At 45.4% G+C, this 21,982-nt stretch overlaps 1 protein-coding gene across 1 annotated transcript; it reads right to left on the bottom strand.

The window, feature by feature from the left end:
• Positions 1-1,329: 1,329 nt before the first annotated feature.
• Positions 1,330-19,652, bottom strand: TMCO1 (transmembrane and coiled-coil domains 1). Its single transcript, XM_055724925.1, has 7 exons — positions 19,487-19,652; positions 17,938-18,015; positions 14,432-14,491; positions 11,336-11,382; positions 10,679-10,746; positions 6,966-7,110; positions 1,330-1,674 (listed from the first exon to the last, which is right to left on the bottom strand). The coding sequence occupies exons 1-7, from the start codon at positions 19,554-19,556 to the stop codon at positions 1,576-1,578; spliced, it is 567 nt and encodes a 188-aa protein (XP_055580900.1). The 5' UTR covers positions 19,557-19,652; the 3' UTR covers positions 1,330-1,575.
• Positions 19,653-21,982: the final 2,330 nt, after the last annotated feature.

The raw sequence follows: 21,982 nt of genomic DNA, 5'->3' as shown, positions 1-21,982 counted from the left end.
GTAAATTAGCACCAGCTGGCAGCAGTTAAACCTCAAAGATGCGAGCACAATTGCCATTTAGCTTGAGATGTACACGCGGGGTTTTGTCTTGAAGTTACATGTGAAACAGAAACAAGAAGGTCTTTTTTTTTTTTTTTTTTTCTCCCCTCTAAACCACAGCCTTCCTGCAGTCATAAACTTGTTTTCCATTCCACTTGATAGATTCTTCGAATTCAGACCTTTCAGTGGCTAAGTGTAGGAGAACTGTTCTCAGTTTGTTATCAACAACCCCCAGGGAACCAGAAAGTAACCAGCTTACAGCAACAGATCAACAATTTTCAGATAATCTCTGGATGCACAAACTCTTCCCTTCCCCAGTGACAGCAGCAGGGAAGGTTACTACACTGCACATTAACACTTCCTAAGCCATTAAAGCACAGTTTTGTCATTACACTGGATCAGATGTGGCTGTCTTAACCAGCTCCTCTTTGATCCAGCAACTACATCCTGTAGAATAAACCACTTCAGCCAAGCTGATGCGTGCAGGTGACAGGCTGGGGTGTTTCTGGCTTTGCTGTCAGAGCTTGCTTTGCTTGAACTAAGAGAGGCTATGCTAGGGAAACAGGAATTACACAGCTAGGGCTGTTCCCTGTGGAAGTTTGCAGCCACACCAGACACAATGATAAGTAAAAACAAAACAAAAAGCACAACTTTAGAGGCAGGCAGCATCAGTACACAGTATGCTTTCTTTACCTGCCAAATACTCATTTCTGAAAGGTAGAGTATTGAACAGAGGTTCCACTCTCATGATTTATCTTTAAATGGTCCTGTAAGAGTGCCCCGTACTTATTAGTAACAACTACTAAAAACTGGATTATTTAATATGGTCCTGCACGTGCTCCACACTGCCATAAGGTATTTGAGATGTATCCCCTTGCCATGCATCTAGTCAAAAACTCCCAGTAAGAGTTACAGGATGATAAACCCCTAGTCACAGAAGCAAGAAATTAATAGCTCCTGGGGTACTGCTCGCTTCAGGAAAACAGTCAGCCTAACTTGAGAGTGGCAGCAGGATTTATTCACCCCTTTTAAACAAGGTGAGCAGATTTCAGCCAACAAGACTGCTAAACAGACTGAGCAGTATGCATTTTAAAAAGCTTGCTTCTTAGGCCAGGAAGCTCTCTACACTGTCTTCTGCTTCACCAAATAACTAAGAAGCACGAACAAAAAAGCTGCTGTCATAGCCACTCAGGCAATAAAGGGTTCAGCAGCAGTAGATGATACCAACATAGCTGCACTACATCAATGTATTTCTTCCTTGTCCTACAGCGCAATTAAGACACATTTAAATAAACATGCCCATGCCATTTATTTCTCAGAAACAAAAGGTCAAATTATCTTCTGAGAACTTTCTTGGTTTGATGAGCAAACAACTGCTGGTAGAATACTCCAAAAGGAAGATGTTTCCATGACCGTGGCAAATACTGCATAGGCTGGTTTTGGACACTTGAAGCCTGGTGCAGAATCCCATCTTGTTACCTCCCAAAGGCAGTCTTGTGCACCGGTCAGACCTTCAACAAAGGCCGTAAGTGTGCTTTAGGAGAACTTCCCTGCCTGAGGTGGTGGGCCAAGGAAGCCCCCTGCTTGCTTGGTGGCAGCCCGGGAAGGAGCAAGTCCAAGCATCTTCTGGATGTTCTGCAAAAACAGGAAAAGAGGAGCATGACAATATCAGACTGTGATGAGGGAAACAAAAAGGAAGAAATTCCAACTCTGCTTACAAGCACAACCTTCCTACTAGTTTCAACAGATTCAGTTTCTTACCCACATAGCCTTACCACTCTGGCTCCCATATATTGGGCCTCTATCCCTATAAATTCAAAAAGGCTTAGCACACAGCCAGACAACCATCCACAACAGCTACAGTTAGAGCTGGGCCACTCTCACCCCCCTCAACAAAAGCCATCTGATCATTAAATCTGCGTTTTGGTTGAGGAATCTTTTCCACCTCCAGCTACACACCACACAGCCAGCTGGCAGGTACCTCATTAATGTCTTTGCACATGGGTCAATTTAAAAATCAACCTACAATAGCTATCTTTGCAATTTAACTGCAGTGCACGCACAGGAGCGGGTTCCTAACATCTGTTCACAGGCAGAACGAAAGTAGCCCTCTGTTTTCACAAGTTCCAAAAGCCACTGTTGATGGCAGCCATCAGAGCCTGAGGGTCTGCAAGCTGGCGAGGAAGACTCTCTCCTAATGCAGCTGGAATTTGGGTCAGCAACATGGCAAACAGGGTGTGTGCCAAGTTCAAGTCAGGAGCTTAGGCACAGAATTAACTGAATGCTGGTGATGCAGACAGAACAATGGTTTGGTGGAGACATGCAGTGTAACAGGACATATGTAGCAAAACCCCAAAACTGACTATTGAGATGACCTCATCTGCATTTGAGCAGGGTGTTTCAGTGCAAAACAACAAAGAATTAAGTAGCAGAGCCAGACGTCAGCTAAAACATACAGCAGAATATTTAAATTTGATGTTTTTCTTGATTTTTCTGAAATTCAAATTTTGCAGTAGTGTGACTACAGTTTCATCCTTCAATGTAAATAACTACAGCTCAAGAGGCTGCTCATTAAAATGTGCTAGCAAAACAGGGATATCTGATGCAAGGAAAAGAAAACAACAGTGTCCTCCTCTTGTCACCAGCCGAGTCCTGGCTATCAAGGCAACAAAAGGAGGAAGAAGGATTCTCCTCAAACCTGAATGTCCTCTCCAAAATAAATGTCAGGATAGGTCAGATAGCGAGGTCAGAGTTGACCATTTTGATCATGGTAAGAGAACAAAATTAAAAAAAAAAAAAAAGGCAGACAGAGCTTCATAATTCCACAGTAGCTAAACTAAAAAATTTAAAAAAATGGGGAATCATTCCAGGTGGAGACTACGGAAAGAAAGGTTTCAGCCCATACGCAAGCATTAAAGTAAGGGAAGGGAACACTTGAAAAGGAATCATATCAGGTTTAGTCCATGGCCTACATAAATCAGCCACTGGTTGATATTCAGCAACTGAATGAGAGAATTTACTGTGGGAGGCTCCTTCACGCAGTTCCCCTTCTCAACGCGTCCCGAGTCAGGAGACAGAAAGGAGAAAACCAAGAGCAGCCAAGGGACAGATTCAGCAACACCAGAGGGTGCTGCAGAGTCAGCAGCAGGCAGGATCAGGCTCTTCCCAGCTTTGTACTGGCTCACCACGGAGCACAGAGATCCTAACGGAGCATCCATGGAAGCAAGTAAGCATGCACTGTCTCCTCCCTATTCCTTTAAGTATCAAGGGAAGAGAACTGTGGTGCTAAAGTTCACTTCATCTGCTCGGACAGTTCCAAGAGAGTGTTGACAACGTGTCTGTATGTGGATTCAAGACTACAGCCACTCTCCAGTATTACCCTTCCACAGCAGTCCCCTCCTTGCTGTGGAAGGCAGCTAGCCTTCTGCACTAGCTGCAAAGAAAGTTTTGCTGGACAGCAATCCTGAAATCTACACAGCTGGAAACACCAGGGCTGGAGCAAGGCCCAACAGAAACCTGTCCTGTCTCTTGTGGGCCATGTTGCACAAGGACGCCCACAGAGTCTACTTCTGACATGACCAAGAGCATCACCTTCAGGAGCAGGGAGGGAAGACCGTAAGACTTAAGGACCTAAATTCCACATCTGAGCTCTTCTGACCTTTCCTCAAATGACTGCAGGAAGGACAGGAGCTGCTTCTGCTTTTGTCTTCAAACCCTGAAGGGACCTCAAAGACAAGGCAGTGAGTAGCTCCCTGCCCCCTTGTGGGAAAGTGCACTCCTGGCAGCAGGGATAATTGCTGGCTCCCCTTCCCACTGGGAACATATTTCAGAGAGAAGCAGCCTAATCTACAGTTCAGGCGTGTGTGAAAAGGAAGTGAAGACCAGCAAACGCCTGAGGAATAGCAGCATATTCCTCTTCACAAACAGCACAGGTGAAGGCTGGGAGCCCAGAAACAGGAGCAGGGACAGAGGATGTAACCCTGACAATTAAGCCTCCCACCCAGCCCAGCGGCACTTTTCCCAGCTGAAACCCAACAGCTCAAGGACCCTTGGAAGGCCTCTCCCAGCAACCCTCCTCTCTCCAAACAGGAAGGCAGGAGGAACTAGGGGACAGGATTTACGTGCCAGGGAGAGCTGGGAACAGCGCAAAGGAAGTTACTCACTGTGAGTTGACTATTTTGGGAGATGCTGGCCAGGTCACAAGCAACAAGCTTCCCAGTCTGTGTTTGAAGAGTTTATCACCCCCACATGCCTGAGGACCACATGAAGAGACTGCCTGATGCTGCTACTGCCCATCCCACTAATGTCAGTTTAATCACTGTCCAGCTAGTCTCCCCACCCTCACGTACCCCCCTGCACTTCCCTCCAGGTCACCTTTTTCACACACACAAGTTCCTCTACTTGTAAGCTCCACAGGGACGTCTCTCTCCCGTCTATGATCCCTTCACAGGCAGCTCCAGGATTTAAGGGAAGGATGAGGGCAGTATGGTCTCCTTAGTGTTTGTTCACAACCTGTTCCCTGATTTTTGGTACAACTCCACTCCTCCTCTTGTATCAGCAGCATCAAGTCAGACAGTAACTCTCACATCAGTTCTCCTCCCCTGGGCTAACAGCTGCTTTGAAGCCAACCTGGTGAGATTTCCCCTTCTGCACACACTGAAACACAAAGGGTCACCAAGCTTTCACCTCCAAGGTCATAGAAAGCAAGTCTTTGGCATGTTTTAAGCCCTTAATTACTTTCTTCCCTTCTCCCCTGGCCTCTAGCAGCCCTTCAAATTCCTCTTTGCAATGCTGTTATCACCTAAGTTCTTTCAAATAGCAGTATAGCCAAGAGCAGGATGCCAGCAATCACAGCTTCAGTTCCTAGCATTTGCACAAGTTAATGTGGCTGGTCTCTGCCCTTCCCTCCACATAGTGAGGAGGAAGAAACTGAGCTGCCCAACAGCTGGAGAACTGCAGGTATAGTTAACCACAACCACATAGATAAGGCAGCACTATGAAGACTGCAGTCTTAACAGTTCAGAGCAGAACCACTCTTCTCCAAAGCAATAAGGTATCTTCCATCCTCCACAGGGCCATCAGCATGAACTCTCAAGCACAAGGCCAATTTTTTTTCCAGAATTTCTCTTGAAAGCCCAACTCACTGCAAATAGCTCAGCATTTCTGCCCAGAACCAGACTGGACCACCACTCAGTTCATGCTGTCTACTGATTTCACCATAGAAAACATCAGGAAATGCCCAGGACTAGAATTAACCACAGGAATTGTATTTTTTGATAAAAAAAAAATCCGTGGGGGATTTTTCAGTACGGGAGTTCCCCAGTCAACACAATGGGTGCAGAAAATCTTGCTGACAGTGTTAGTTTTGTATAATAATCTGCAACATTGGAAAGAAGGGACTTTCCATGTAACAGGTGAATAATACAGAGCAGCACCAGCCAAGATTGCCTGAAGGAATAGCATCAGACCACAGCATCCCAGGTATTCTGGAAGATGATCCTTAAGAGTTTTTTTAGAGACCTTTTAAGGTCTCATTTCTTTCAAAGCAGCAAATACTGTTCCAGTAACCAGGAAGCGAAACAAGATTTGTCTTGCAGTAAACACAATGAGGAATGAGGAAGCCCCTGGCCTTTGGTACTCTGAAGATGGCCCTGCACAGACTGAGGGGTGTGCTAGGTGGCCTCCAGGTGACCATTCAACACCACTTATTCTACAATTCATTACCTGCTTTTGCACAGGATCAGACACAGATCCATTTCAACACAAGCACTCAATGCAGAGGGCTACAGAGAACTCTATTCACTAGCATGCACTTCATGGCTAAAGGAACTCGCTATCATGAAGCCACTTCATCAAGCTCATCCAAATTTCTGACAGCAGCTGGCATCGCTTCCCTTTGCTGATCTGCTTTAAGTTGTTCTAAGTCCCTTGGCACTCTCTAAGGAAAAGCAACAAGTCAAGGAGAAAAGCAGCAAGAATTCAGGAAGAGAATTGAACAAAAAGGAAATACAAATACAGAAGAACAGATAATTTCCAGCTAGTTGCACTTGCATTCATCCAGCCCTCAGAGTCTATTAATTTATCCCCAGCACTCTCTGGGGAAATTTGGAAAACAAATTAAAGACTCCTGGTTGCACTGAGAAGGCTCACTTGTCCTCACCGGCCATTCTGCCACTTAAGCTGCTAGTGAACCTTCCCGAACAAGCGCTTCCCTCTTCCTTGCTGGTGCTTCTCTTTCCAAAAGATAGGACTAGCCAGCTTTGCCAGAGAGCTGTGTGTAGCCTACTCCTGGCTTACCACACCAGACCCCCTTTCTGTGTCACAACCCCAGCACTGGGAGAGTCTTGACACCAAAAGCAAAGCTCTTAAGACCCTGGGGAAAAAAAAAAAAATAAAATCACGAAGTCAGTAAAAACAGGAAGGACAAACCCAAAAGAACAGGTTTAACTCTTTCCTTGCTTTTCTAGCAACTTTATGGACTCATTGAACCTTTATAGAGCCTCAAGCCATGAAGGAAGCCTCCCTTAAAGATGCTACACTTCTCTTTTCTCATATTACTGTAAAAGTCATAATTACTAAGAAGCAGTACTTAGACTGGCTTCTGATGGAGACAATCTCTTGGTATGTCACGCTGCAAAGTTCAGACACATGCATGAGGAAGGAACCCATTTCTGCCAACTCTGTCCTAGCGCCCTGGTGCAAATCTCCAGTCAAGTCTTCCATGTCAGTCCAGGATAGTGGCTGATCCCAACCTAGAATTGCTTTGAATACGAAGCATAGGAATGAAGGCAAACACAGAAACCAGGAACCACACGCATATCGAAGATTATACATGCAAAACTGGACAGCAGTAAGAGACTCCTCTTTATGGATGGAGATGTGCTTTCCCTGCTCCAGGCATGCAAGAAACACTGAAACGTACTCACCTGTCTGATTGACATTGTGCAGAGAATGTAGAGGAAGATGAAGGAGCAGTCAGTGTAATCCTCACCCAGAAGATTGCGGTGGGAGAGACCTTGGATGTATGAGAGGGGAATAAATGGAAGCTTTGCCACCACTCGACCATCAAATCTGGAAACGAAAGCACTGGATCACAACTGGGGACAGTAAAAGAGTCTTTGGCTGTAGAAAGAACAAGTGAAGTGAGCATCTTTAACAGGCCACCAGAGCAGATAAGACCACATGGGAGGCTAAAAAGCCAGGCTGTCTTCTCTAGCCCACCTCTATATACAATAGACCAAGGCAACTTAATACACCTCTCTCAAATCCCTCCAGAGCCCATCATCCACAGGGTAAGCAGGCTTCCCTCAAAACAGTTTTGCCATAGTCAAAGTGTTCATAGTGATTTAAGTTATCAGCTGGACAAGCTGTTGGTTCATAAACTGCGAAACACCAACCGTGGTTTTATTGGTGCATTTTATTCAAAAGTCAAATTTAGCAGATCACTTCTCAGAACACAGTCAGCACTTGACTAAAAGATGGATCACTCTCACCCTGCCGTACTGCAGTTACCACGAGAAGGTGGACTCTGTGCTTTAGGTGAAAAAGCATTTTTTTAAGCAGAGAATAAACCAAAGACACCTTTCCTTTCTGAGAGCAGCTATGCCTCTTGGCAGAAGACAGCCATCAAAAGAATGCTTTTTAATACCAACAGTCTCCTCTGCATTAGCTCCGAAGACAAAGGCAGTGCAGAGGCAGGATGACACCACATATTCCAAGCAGTCTGTCCTGCTCCTGGAACCCCTCCAGGTCCACATTCCAGGGCATCAGGCAGAGTGTGAATTCTGGCCAGTTTGCAAAGATTTCTCCCAACCCCGACAGTTGATCCAATCTTTTGAAGTAAGTCTGTATGATGCCTCATCAGCATGTGTATATTTGGATGTTATTTTCTCTGCATGTGCTGATTTTCTAACAGGTGTTTCTTGTTTCAAGAGATCCTAAATGAGCCTTCTTTCCTGTGGAGATGCATTCACACAGCTACAGCTCAAACACACACCAATTTTGTTTACATCTCACAGGCAGTTTGGCAAAAGAGCTAGGAACGGATGTTTATCTCCTTGTAACATCCCCCAGTGGCTTAAAATTCTGCGTTATTCCTGCTGTGAGAATGACAAGTACTTCAGCAGTAGCACCCCAAGGTACCTGCTTTTAATTCCAGCAGGTTTTCACAGTTATGAAGGGGTATTGAAACACACAACTCCTAGAGTAAGACAAGAGAACTGACTGCATTAAAAAGTTTTTGACAAGAGAAAATAGAGACACACAGAAGCTAATCTCTCTCCCAGGAAAAATCCCATCTGCTTGGAGGCCACCACTGCTACAGAACTCACTGTCCTAGTACGCCTTTTAAGCCACAAGAGTCATTCAAATGCTCATCTTCAGCACAGCATTCTGCTCTTTGGGTTTAAAACAGCCTTCCAGCATGGCCCACCCTGCTGCCCCATTACTACTGACACTCTAAGAGAGAGTCATCACAGTAATTTCCATTTTGGCTAAGCTGGCACTTGGCAAAGGTAAGGTGCCCAGCCACAGAGTAGCAGCACCTGCACAGTACTTGTCCAAAGGGCAGCACATCATGCTAATTCCATGCAATTCCTGTTCCTTTTGTTCCCCAGAGCAACAAACTCATTCAAGAACAGGAAAGGCAAGCAAATGAGGCTATAGCCACTGCAGGTGTCAGCCACTATTTTCCTTCTTTTCCTACCACACCCACAGCGCCTCCACGGATGACCTGGCAGCAGCGGTTCCCCAGAGGGAAGCTAAGAGCCTCTGAATTCATAACTGAAGTACTCTCCTCCTGAGACAAGCAGCTGCTCTCTGTTATGTCAAGAGGATGACAATGTATCAGTGAGAACCAGCTCCATCAAACCACTCTATCGGCTTCAGACAGTGCAGGTGCAACCCACCAAAGCTGCCATCCAGACACACACACACTAGCTACCTTGTACTGAGACCAGAGGCAAAAATTTATCTAGCCCCAGAGGCCAGACAGCCAAATCTTTACATTTGAGTTCAACAGCCTCAGCTATTAGCAAGAAAGCAATTTCAGCTTGAATTAAGAGCAAGCTCTTTGGATAATCCTGCTGTTCAAGTCCAGGTTTCCTCTAAAGAAAGAGCCAGTTAAAGGAAAGATAGGCCCAAAAGCAAAGCTTCGCAACAACTCTGTGTCTGGTAGCATGGTCTCTGCAGGCAGGAATCCTCAAAAGAGGAACAAGACAAGTAAACTTGGTGGTTTTAAAGGAGAAGCAGCTAATAAACTGGTTTTTTAGGTTAATATCTATGGAAGCAGGTGCCTCACAGGATTTAACCAAAATCAGTTCTTCCTAAAGTTATTAATGAACTTCCAGTCCTGTAACACTTGTCAGTCACAGCATACTCTCAACTGCCTCTTCACACTTTAACAAAGTGGGCAGAGTAAGGTGGGTTGTGGGGGTTTATTTTTCAGTTTGTTTTAGGGGCAGAGGTGGTGGTGGTTGTATTGCACCCAAATAGCTAGGCTAGCACTTAAAGGCCTCAGGTGAAGCACTATAAATCTCCCCCACCCCAGATGCTACGTGGCTGGGCACATGACTCACAATGCACCTCCATCCCAACTCAGGGCTGCAGTGAAATGAGACATCAATGACTCAAGATTGTAGCCAAATTTTAAAGTCCTTCAGTGCAGTGCTCCTCTGCTCAGTTTCACAGCATTCCAGAAAATGCTACGTGCTGAACTCTAAGCTGAATAAGTAAGAATCCACACAGTGGCACTTCTGTTATTATGTTGCCCCTATTTGCAATTTATCCTCCCACAGATCTGCAGTAAAACAACAATTGACTGTCTCCTGGGGACTGCCAGCAACAGAGGCCAAAGGTTTTGGTGCCCAAGAACGCAAATTCCTGTTTGCAGGACAAGTATAATGCCCAGCTATTAAGCAGCCTCCCAAAGGTTACACCAACCATATTCATGCCACGTTCAGATTTAACAGCCAATGAGAAGTTCATATTTCAAGACTGAATCAAGTTTTGGAAGTCAAGCACAGGCTTTCATTTTTGCATATCTGAAACACAGCTGCCTATAACCATGCAAATCAGTCTGTGCTTTATTTGTAGGTGTTTTTTTTTTTTTTTTTTTTTTGAAACTAGACCTCTCCCAGGTAATTTTTAAAGCAAAAGGAAGATTCAAGCCCATGCCTGGGCCTGTTAGTATCTTGACTCTGATCACCTTAAGTAGGGCAACAACAAACTCTGCAATTACAGCTCATTTCTAAGGGCAAGGGAGCTGACCAAGTTTTGCTTGCACGAGCATTCTTTGGTCACAGCAAAGCCAAAGAAGCTGAAGATTGTAGCTGCCTGCCTGACATCTACCAAACTTGCCCCAGTAGAGATGTTCCCATGCAGGAAGGATGTTAAGAGTCGTGTCTAGACTGAATGCAATTTATTCAATTTGATTACATTCAGCATGCAGTGTTCCCTCTTGAGCAGAACACGCATATGGTGACCAAACTGCATCTTCATATCAACTATTGATTCATTTTAAACAGATTAGTTATTGTTCTTGGATGGACTCTTGTCACTGTAACACTTCAGATGATAAAGGGAAGGCAGAGAATACATTCACCGTGAGAATTTAAGAAAAATCCATAAAGTTGATACTTACATGGAGTTAAACATTCCCATCAAGGCAGTGAAGCAGAAGCCAATGGCAAACATGGATTTCATCCGAACCTGCAAGCAGAAAGGTCAGAAATAATCAAAACAGGCCTATGCTGAGGGTTTATGAGCTCACACCCTTAAGAACAGGCTTTGTACAGCATCACTGGAGTCTAGAAGACAAAAAGGTGACCCAGAAGCCAGAGGCATTGCAAAAGTGACCAGAGAATTCCCAAAGAGAAGTCTGGTCAACAGCTGGGTACAAAGGCAGCCACAGAGTGGACCACTGATGTGACAAACTGATTTGGGGCAAGGCAGGAGAGAAGCTCTAGAAGTGTCCTGTTACCTTCCACAGGTTGGGTTTTCTTTCCTTAAGCTGGTACAACCAATCAGCAGGAGATTATTACAAAGACAGAACTTACACGAAGAAGTCAGACAAATTAATTCTACTTTAAACACATCATGGAGATGGAAATAGCTAAGGCTGGGCATGAGATGAGGCAGTAACTGCTGGAGAACTCTGTGGCTCATACTGAGATCTGCAGCTAGTGGAATAATCCAGAAGGACCTTTCAAGAGGAAAACTTGCTGTCTGCCAACCAAAGTCTTTGTTGAAAAGCAGATGGAAATCTTCAGCAGTCAGGAAGTGGCTTTAATTTTCTTACCATTGACAAGTCCCTGTTGTTATTCTTCAGTTTCTCTTCTTGTCTCTCTGGAAAGACAAAAACAATAACAGTTATAACCAGTTATAACAACCTAGAAGCCAAAGTGTTTTCATTTCCAGGAAGACTTAACCTTCTTGGCTTTCTGAACAAATAAAACACTTCCAAAATCAACTCCAGCTCTCTATGCCAGACAGTAGAAAGTGAAAAAACTGTACATAGCCAACTGCTGCTCCACCACAGCAACATGCAGCACAGCAGGCACAAAAGAGGAGGCGGCTAGAATCACACGTTCAGCACTTTTGAAAGAAATGCACAGAATGTCAAATTTGCCAACTCAACCAACTAACATAGTAGCATGAACAATGTTGCCAGAAAAGAGAGACAGCGCCTCTATGTCACACTTTCCAAAGGGAGCAGTCTCAATTTGCTGCACATCGGGCTCACCAGTATAAATACATTATCTCCAAAATGAAATCCTTATTTATATATCAGTAGGGATGCTGAAACTGTATACAGAGCTGGGAGCCACACCTCAGCAACACTAATATCCTGCTGGTCTTGGTAATAAATTTCAGACCCTTGTCACACCTAGAAGATTCCCCAAAGAGGAAAATATTTCCTACGTGAATTCCCAGTAACGCACATATAACTATGCTTTGCAGTGAATACTTTAAAATACTCCTTTGGAAATTCAGCTTGTCCTTAAGTCACCACAAGCCTCAAAGATGCGCGGTTTTCTGAGAAGGCATTTTTCATAACCCCCAATGGAGAATTCTCTGGCCTTGAGCATTATCCATCATCTGCCACCCTTCTCGCCCCACATCCCCACTGTGCTCCTCTCAGACTGGGGATCCAGAGGGGCAGCCAAGGCTTGGAAGCAACACCTAGATGAAGTATGTGGACGATGAAGAAATATCCAGAGAACCGTGTTAAAAAAAGAGAGGGGGGGATGCAGGAGGACTGCCAAGGGCTATCCAGCATGCAATTTGTCCAGTGGATCCCTGCTGGAGTTTCAGTACAAGAGGCCCACAGCACAGAAGCTCAACAGTTACCTTCCAAGCTGCTGCTAAACCCAGGGACTCAGAGTAACTTATGAAAAGCCATAACACCACCCTTATCCAATTTCTTACAATCCTCACTGCTGCTTTCAATTGCTCCTAACTACAAGCCATACACTCTGGCAGGAACTTCCCAGATACCTGCTTCCTGACCCAGGTGGAGCGTTTCGTTCTGGGACATTTCAGCAACCTCAGGCCAGCTCTTTAGGCATCACATTTGGCACAAATACTTGTTTTTTCCCCTCTGCTACATAACTAATCATCTATTTAGATGGGCTAAAGGTTACACAAGGATAAAGAATTCAGCCCTTACCCCCTCAATATACCTGACCTGTTTCTCAGCCATTTCTACAGAACAAACAGGCTCCAGGTGTTCTACCACCTTGCATAAATGGTCTGTTCCTGCCCAGGTCTTCACTATACAGCTGAATGGAGGCAGACACAAAGAGGACTGGGTCAACAAGCAGCACCCTGGAGTCCAAAATAGTCTTTATTCTACTCATTGGAACATAAACCATGGGACACTGGGATACAGCAGTAATATCATTTGCCAGCACTGGTTTTTTATTTTTGTTTTGCTGTCTACCCAGCACTCATGTGGACTTCTGGGAACATCACTGTCTTTTCTTCTAGGGGCACATGGACACAGAAAGCAGTAGCAAAGTTTAAGCTAACAAACAGACTCCTTAAGCTGAAATGAGAGAAGGCTGCACAGTGATGTTAAAGGTGTCCTGTTCCAGCAGTGTGAAAGGTGACTCAGACACAATGTAACTGAAGTTGGTTCACTTTACACTTGAAATAAGAAGTTTGATAAGCAACACCAAATTACACCTTCCCATGCAACTTTCACCCCATCTCCTTGTGCACATGCATGATTCATCCTTTATGTAACCAAGTAATCTCTTACGCATACCTCCTGCTTTATGATGTGCACAAAACAGGTGGCAACTGAGGCAGGTCTATACCACAGCTGTAACTTACCTGTAAAGCCTCAGCTTTCTTTTTTTCTTTTTAAACTGGAATGGTAGAATTTAAAGGAACTCCAGCTCAAGTAAGTTTGCTATTACAACAATGCTACACCTTGCAGAATGATTTGACATCCAGTAATTACTGGAATCAGAGACTTCAAAAGCAAACAGCTGTGAGTCATTTTCTGGATGTCCAACTTGACATTTAGGGCCTGATTTTTCAGAAACACTAAGAATTCAGCTTTGCCTGAAAACAAATGAAACACTGAAGTTATGCAGCACTTGCAAAAAAAAAAAATCAGTATCTTAGGCTTGTCCAGCAAGCACCATAGCAAACAAAATCAGTGGTCATTTCCTAAGTTCTGTTCTTAGTCCCTTTGTGCTTTGTTTTTCATTTGCAAAACAAGATTATTTCAGTGTATAAAAAAATTGGTGGAACATCTGAATTCTTCAGCTTCTCCTGTTTATTAGTTTAGTCCAAGCACAAGTGAAATATTTGCTGCTATGTACATAGCTTGGATGGTGCTCTGCAAAAAAGTCATTGCCATGCATTCAAAAGTGCCCATATGTAACAACAGCATGCAACATTAAAAAGTTGTCTTATCCACCAAGTAGCATTCATTCCACACAGGTCAAGATTAAGAACTGAAAATGCGCAAGAGGAAGAATTTTGGCTCCTGTCCCTTCAGGAGTCCAACGATAACAGGTTTTATACCTAGGAGGAACTGTTTGAAGATATGTTTATAATTATTCCCAAGCTTTGTACAGATCAAATGACTAATCCAGCTACCTGGTGTTACAAAGGAATGAGGAAACCAACTCCCAGGAGCTCTCAGAAGTGTTCCTGCCACGATTTCTGTAATAATTTAACTGAGCTTTGCTGCACGTTTTACTAGAGTCCAGCAGATAACAGAATTTTCTAAAGCTTGCATCCATTAAACATCTACCATGTTGTTTTGCATAGTTCAGTACTTTTAAATAGTTTTGAAAGGAAGGAAAGGATAATCACTTCCATAAATTTCTCAACTTTCCCCCATTCTTGGGGCACCACGCTTGTTTCCCAGTCTTACCTATTTTCTTCTTCTGCTGTCGGCCTGCTGATTCAGTTATCGTTTCCTTCTTCTTTTCCACTACCAAGTAAAAAGAAAGATATTCCATCATTTCTGCATAGGGATATCACTACTGCTTTTCCACATACCAAACAAAGCATTTTACTCCTTTAGTGAGCAGGGGCACAAAGGGAAGCTAGGTATGACTAAGAACATATTCAGAATCAACAAGTTATAAACCACCAAGGCTGACTTCACCGAACACTTAAAAATAACGAAAAAAATTTCAAAACCCTGGATAAGATATCAGACTATTTAAAGAGTTAATTTTAACCTCTGTCAAGAGCCCATTACATTGTTAACTGAGCAGTCTGGGGACAGTTTTGGCTCAAATGACCCTTGCTGATTTGTCATTAGTACTAGACAGTACTTTTGATTCAGCAAGTGTAATGAAAAGCGCTTTGTGGCAAGCTCTGCTCCCGATTATCTGCAGTGGGAAGCAGAACACAGGAAAGCCTGTGTTCTCGTACATCCCTTCTTCACAGGCAGGCATTCTCAGGGGAAATGCTGTCCAAGCAGTCGGCCACAGCCTCTCCATTCTTCAATTAATTAGTACTGAAACATTTCCAATATTTTAAAGTAGGAGCCTAAGCTCAAAGTTACGAAAACCCCAGATCAGACACTCACCAAGCATCTGCAAACTACTACTGCAGCAAAAAAAAAAAAGCCTAACATAAAGCCAGCATAGTGAACCTAACACAGTAAGCGGGCTGCTCATCTGCAAGTGCTCTTCTGCTGACAGCAAGAGCTTTTCCAGGAAGTAAGAGACATTTTAATTTAAACCCTATAACAGAAGTACTCAAGAAGTGAAGATGATAAAGCTTGACTACGGTCTAACAACAGATAGCAGCCCTTTTTTACTCTAAACTCTACATACCGGTACTATATCTATTCTATCAACAGACCTGGCTCCTTGTTAGCTCACAGAATCAGCTTAGAGACTTGAGCATTAGGACTTCTCTCATATGAAGTAGTAGCTCAGCACAGCTCTTCTAGCCTTGATTTCAAAGCACAGGTGAAATAAAGACAGACAGCCTTCCAAGTCACACAAGGATTTGTAGTGCTTCCTTATGAAATACCTAAGATAAGCGAGTCACAACTGCTAAGAAAACCACACTAGCCCAAACAGGATACCTGAACATCATCTCTTCCATGGTAATGTAGCAAGACAACTGTTTTCTCCAACAAACAAGCATCTCTCTGACAGGGAAGGCTAGTACAAAGGGAAAAAACAGGGAAGTCTGCTCAGAGGGAATGCTGGAGGGAGGTGCCAGATGACACAAGACACCCACAGAATGCTCTCTCCATAAGCCTCCTTAAGCCAGGTCCAACTAGGGGATCCTGATCACTCCATCCAAACCCTAGTGCTCAGTCCCATGACCCCCAACTCTAAACCCAGCTGGGGAATCCTGACCCTCGTCAGGCTCACCTAGTGCTCCCAGCCCGAAGAAAGGGTCTCCTCTAGACCCCAGTTTCATCCTAGACAGCACCACTAAGCCTTATGCCAACCTCAAGGAACTTTACAACTCTAATTCCCTTATGGTTCAAGCAGAACAAGTAAACATCAGGCAGTCTGGCAAGCCTGTCTGTGAGAACAGACATTACAACATAGCAGCAATTCTAGTGGTGAATTTGTGAGGCTGAAGGCTGTCTCTAGAGTTACCCCATAACACTTACTATAACCTCTGCAGCAGCCTCAAACAAATGCTGTGCCTCGCAATAGAAAGAAGAGGTGAAACTAAGGACTGTGAGTAACAATGTCTGCTCCAGCACACTACTTGGCCCATCTGGTTTTGCAAATCCTAAGGACTGCTAGGACTCTCAGGGGAGAGCCTAAAGATCTCAAATGTGTTTTTTCCTGTTTCAGATGTGTTAGATAACAGTTGGAAGGTGTGGCTCAAGTGGTCTACTTTGCAAGTTGTCTGTAAACCATCAGGTCAGCCAGATGTTCTTAGCACAGGAGGTGGGAAAAAAAAGCAAAGCTGAATTTTTAGTGACTCCTTATTCAGTTTTACTTTTTTTGCTGTTGTTGGGGGTGGGAAATCAAACAAGGAGGTTAGAAACTAATTGAGATGCATGAACCTCACATCTTCCCCTTCACAGATTATAGCCTAGATACCAGGAGAGCTATAGAAACAAACAGCATTAAACTCTTACAGCAATCATTAAGCCCCAGAGATTAAGCTCTGCTAACTGCTTTTGGAGTTCCACAGCTCAAACACATTAGGACGTTAACTCTTAATTTTTCAGCTGGGTTTCAACTACTTCTCCAACTTGCTCTTCTGGGGCCAGATCTACCCTACACATTTTTGTGAGCCACGTGGGACTAAAGTGTGGGATTAAAGTGAGGCCGGCAGAGTCATAATCCCCATCTGATACTGCTGTGATGACAAAGGTCCCTAATTTAGAAGCTGTGACACAAGAACGACTATACTTCAACTCTTTGCTTTATTTTGCCCAGGGGAAGGCTGGAATAAGCCAGACTGGAAAAAGCATGCTTTGATAATATTGGTCTCTCATGCACCAAGAGTGCTGACATCATGATGAAATATTTTTAAGGTAAAACTAGTCCAGGTTTGGCCACAGTTGTCATGTGCTGTCTCTTACTGCTGCAGCTTGTGCAGGTACATACAGCTGAGCTTGAAAGATCAGCTGAATTGCTCCACTGCCCCTTGGCTTCTGATACAGACAGGTTCACCTGAACTCTCCGTGCTCAGACCTTCCCATTTACCATTCCTCTTGCTATCTGATGCATACCTTCTGACTGCTCACCCTCAGCTCCCTTTTCCCTTCCTCACTCATTCTTTGTTCAAGCCCTCCCAGGCCTCTCATGGAAGTAACCTGGGACATTTTTCCCCGCTTCAGCAATTCTATTTGCACCCAGTTTACACTAGTATGATTTATTTTTATATCAGATGCCAGCTCATACCTTTGTCTTTATTCACCCCACCACCATTAATCATCACTTTTAATCTTTACATAGAATGCTTTCCTCTCATGGTATTCATTTTTCAGCCCTAGTTCTTTCTTACTACAGTTCTCAAATTCTCCCCTGCCCTTAAAAAGCAGAAACTGCATCATTGAACATTTCAGGCATCTAAAAGAATCTACATATACAGACACCAGCTACTCATGTTCAAAAAAAAAAAGATGCCATACTGATCTCATACTCCCTTCTGCCCTCCATTAAGAGGAGGGGCAATTCAGACAATGCGATAGGTCCTTGTACTCACCTTCCCTCTAGCAAAAGAGAAGAATAAAGGACAGAAATAAGTCCTCTCAGTACAGATTTGCATAACATGTAAAATCAGGTTCCTATGAAATCCAAGCTGAAGAAAGCTCTCTCCCTCAGCAGAGGAGACAGCTGGGATTTCTCAGATCACAGAGTCTACTCAATTTGACACCTGCTAAAGCAGGGTGTAACAGGAGCAGCAGGACACATTCGCTGATGTCTGAAGAATACTTACATTTCTTGCTCTGTTTTTCCACTTCAGCCTTTAATCTCTTGTATTTGTCTGTTCGGTATACCAGCACCCAAGTTATACCTGAAACAAAGACTCAGTAAGTAAGCAGATAAGTAAAGAGCTCTTGCAACAGGGATACAAGTTAGCAAGTACACATGCAAAAAATACACGTCGTGTCTACCAAACCACATTACAATACAGCAAAGGTACCACAAAGCACCAGCAAGCTATATCATCACTTCCCTTCAAATCCTCTTCTCAAGTTCCATATAGTAATGGTGCCCATAAAAGACATCTTTAGAAGTTACCAGCTATCTTACTGAGCACGGCTATTTTGTGGGACTCATTCAGTTCCTTCTTGCTCATATTTACCAGCTGTTGCTCACCTTAAAACCAGGAGTTGATTAAGGCAATAAACATCCTTGTGTTCTGCATTTTCACAGCACCTAATTAAGGCTTGAAGAATAATTCCCACTCCTACCAGGACCTGCCCATTACTAGTGTCACACTTTGAAAAAGGAAATAGAAATATTAGGCTAGAAGAGACCTCAAGAGATTCTCCACTTTAAATCCCCACCCTCAAACATGATCAAAACGAGTCATGCCACAAGTACAGGACCACTGATTTGTGAACAGTTTAATCTTGAGCTCCTACACAAAGGTTCCCCTGCCCCCCCCCCTTTTTTTTTTGCTTTGGTTTGACAACGGGGTTGTGCTGCTGAGTCCCACACTTCTGAGGTCAACACAGGTTTGTGCTGTGAAAGGCAATGGATCTGTATACCATCTAAGCCCAAGTGCAATGCAGTAGGGCCCCTGAAAAGCAAGTACCATATTCCACCTAGGACTCTCCCTGCCCTTGAATGCCCAAAGATAGTGTCTTGCAGCTCTGGGATGGAGATTTGGGGATATAACTCCGCACCAGGAAAAAGGAACAGCCTCTGACTTTGACTACCCCAAAAGGTATCTATACAACCCCACCTTAAAAAGCTGCACCTATTTCAAGACCTTACCATGTAAAAAGCCTTTTCAAGCAACCTAAGTCACCATCATTGCAAGCTGAGACGATTTCTTCACATCCTTCCTGGAACAGCTACAGAAAAACCACCAGTGTCCTCTTTCAGGCACACTGAAAACAGCCCATCCTCCCACAGCAGTTCTACTTCTAGAGGAAACAAACCCAGTTCCCACCACTTTGCACCACAGGTCAGTTTTGTCCAGGAGTTATTGGCTACTGTCCTCTGGGGTGCCTATACCGGCCTGCAAGCACCAGGCCCGGGGTGGTCCCGAGTAACTGAACCCCGTTCCAGCCGTCGCTGCCCCGCTTCTCCTCCGCCACACGCTCTCCCGCCATTCCGCCCACCCTCCCCAGTGACCCTAACCCCGCCCCTCACCCCGCTCCCGTCCCAGCAGCGACGCGGCACAGGCGAGGAGCAGCAGCAGCCTCCTGCAGCCCCCTCCCCGTGTCTCCCGCGGGCGGTACCACCGGGCCAGGTCCCTCCCTCGGCCCCAGCCGGGACAGGCCCACAGGCCGCCACGAGGGCCCGGCACTCACCCTCGGCCAGCAGCGCGGTACACACGGAGATGAAGACGATAAGGAGGGTGTCGGCAAACATGGTGCTCATGGCGGCGTCACCACCCCCCCGACCCCAATAACGCCGCCGCGCTCCCGGAACTAGATCCCGCTACCCGGAAGCTGCCGGGAAGCACAGTCGCCTAGCAACGGCCGGAAGCGAGTGGCCGCACTTCCGGGAGACGACGCCGGCCAATGGCCGCGGCGCTGGGAGAGAAGCGGCGGGAAGAGCGAGGGGCGGGGAAAGCGCGAGCAGGCGCTGCTCTGATTGGGCGAAGCGGCTGCCAGTGCTGGCACGGGGGAGCGCGGCTTCGGGCCGCCGCGCGGCCTGTCATGGCGGCGGGGATGTGCGGGCACGGCGCTCCGTGGGGAGCGGGACCGCCCCTAGGCGCCGGCCCTGCGACCCGGGCGGCCCGTCCTCCTGCCCCAACACCCCTGAGTCCCGCATACCTGGGACTGGTGATGCCCAGGCCCTGCGCAGGGCCCGCGGTGGGGTTCCTGCTGCCAGCGCCACCCTTCCCCACCTCTTGCCAGGCCGTGGTGTCCCGCAGGGCTGCCCCTGAGCCGCTCCGAGGCCCTTTCCGGGGGAAGACGCACGAAGCTTTGGCTTTTGTTGAACGTACCCCTAGCAGTCATGAAGGGGTTGGCTGGAAGCAGCCTTCCTGGTTTCTAAAATTGTGCCCTGGGTTGATTTGCCAATGGCATGAACACCCTGTTAGCGCAGAGCGGCAGGAGGCATTTTCTGGGATCAAATGTTGCCTGCCCTTTAGCAGGATTTGTTGCGCTCCTCGTATGGCCAGCAGCAGAGTGCTGCGTTCTGTGGCTCACGGGGCTGGAAGCAGGGAAGTCAGGCTTGCATTGCTCTGTGTGTGTAACATACTCGCGGATGGGATGAGGCAAGAACGCTAACGAGGACAGTGAAATGATGGCAAGGATTTAGCAGAGAGACTTAATTGACTTTTATTGAGGCTCTGGCAATTAGACCTGGAGCAACAGAACTAGACCAATCCACAAGTTGTAATGGGGTAAGGAGACCTAGAAAGCAGAAATACAGAAAAGGAAACAGGGCAGGCAGGGAAGGGCAGGTTTATGTCTGTCCTTACATAACAGAGGAGTTTGCCATCAGCGAAGAGCAATGCACTGTGGCATTACATGTGCAGAACTAAGTGAAAAATAGGGGAGGTAAAAAGCCCTGCTGTTGCCCTGAAGTTAAACCCTCCATCCAGAAGGAGAGTGACAAAACCACAGTTCAGAGAAGGCAGTGCAAGTAATAAGTGCGGGTGGGAGATCAGACAGCAAACAAATCCTCCGGAACCTGGTGACATTTGCATATAAGAAAAGATGAAAGCCACGTGTGTGTGCCAGTGGCTATGCAATGAGTCAGGCGTCACTGAAAGTTGCAGCTAAGCACCCCCAGTGTCCCAAGGAAAGTCCCAGCACTGCCTCTAGACACAGCAAGCTTTCAGCCACATTGGAGGAGAACTGAGAGCAGAACCTGGCCATAAGCAATGGGAGTCCAGTGTGGGAGCAAGAGCCATCAGGGAGACAGGAATGAAATTAAGGATAGATATTTCAGTTTAGCGTAAGCAGCAAGAAGATACTGACAGCTGATAATGTGGCAGGACCCATGATAATATTTTGTGCCCTGCTGTGTGCCACCTCATGCACTTGGCTGTGCTATATGCTGTCCTCCGTCCTCGCTCCCTCTCTTTAGAGGTCCCTGGCTTTCCAGGCTGTGAGATGTATTGGTGTCAATCAAGGCATTTGGAACTATTTGGAAATAGTTTCTCTTATACCACTATGGGAAATGATTCACAAGGTATCAGTTACTGGGCATGGTCTTTCACAGAACACTTGCACAGCAGAAACCAGGCCAGGAGAAGACGGTCAGTGACATGAACCTCTTTCCTCTCTAATATCTGTGCTTTGAACTGGAGGTAGAGGTGACACGAGCTCTTTGTAATTTCATCCTGTCTTTTTGTATCACACCAGGATCCTTATCAGCAGGGTTTTTTTCAGACAACAGAAGGCATATTACTGTCAGTGGCATTTCCTTTTTAAAACACATTCTGTGCTTTGATCAACACGTAAAGGACAGATGAAGAGTTGGGTGCAGTTTGATTTGATCTAACAAGCCTGGGATATGAGAAAACTGAAAGTATTTTCATAATACGTAGCTCTGGATGCAAGAGTTCAGGGCCAGTGCAGTCTACAAGCATTCTAGATACAGCAGAGGTAATGTATATGGAGGTAACCTTGAAACCAGATTAGAGAGAGACTCATCCAAACAGATTTCATATACTGAAGTCTCCAGACTTAAACTGAACAAAAGAATTAAGTTGCTTTGCACAGTATGTTAGCGACCAGTAGCTAGGAAGAAGTGTGTGCAAAATTCTCAGATTAAGTTTTGAGGAAAGATGCCATCTAAAACTAACTGGGACTTGGATTTGATTTGCTTCCAGTTTACAGCCCTGGTCT

Source organism: Falco cherrug, chromosome 12 (assembly GCF_023634085.1).
Source record: "Falco cherrug isolate bFalChe1 chromosome 12, bFalChe1.pri, whole genome shotgun sequence".
In the NCBI taxonomy this organism is placed as follows: domain Eukaryota; kingdom Metazoa; phylum Chordata; class Aves; order Falconiformes; family Falconidae; genus Falco; species Falco cherrug.
The sequence above is the reverse complement of the archived record's forward strand: the minus strand, read 5'-3'. Positions and strand labels throughout refer to the sequence as shown.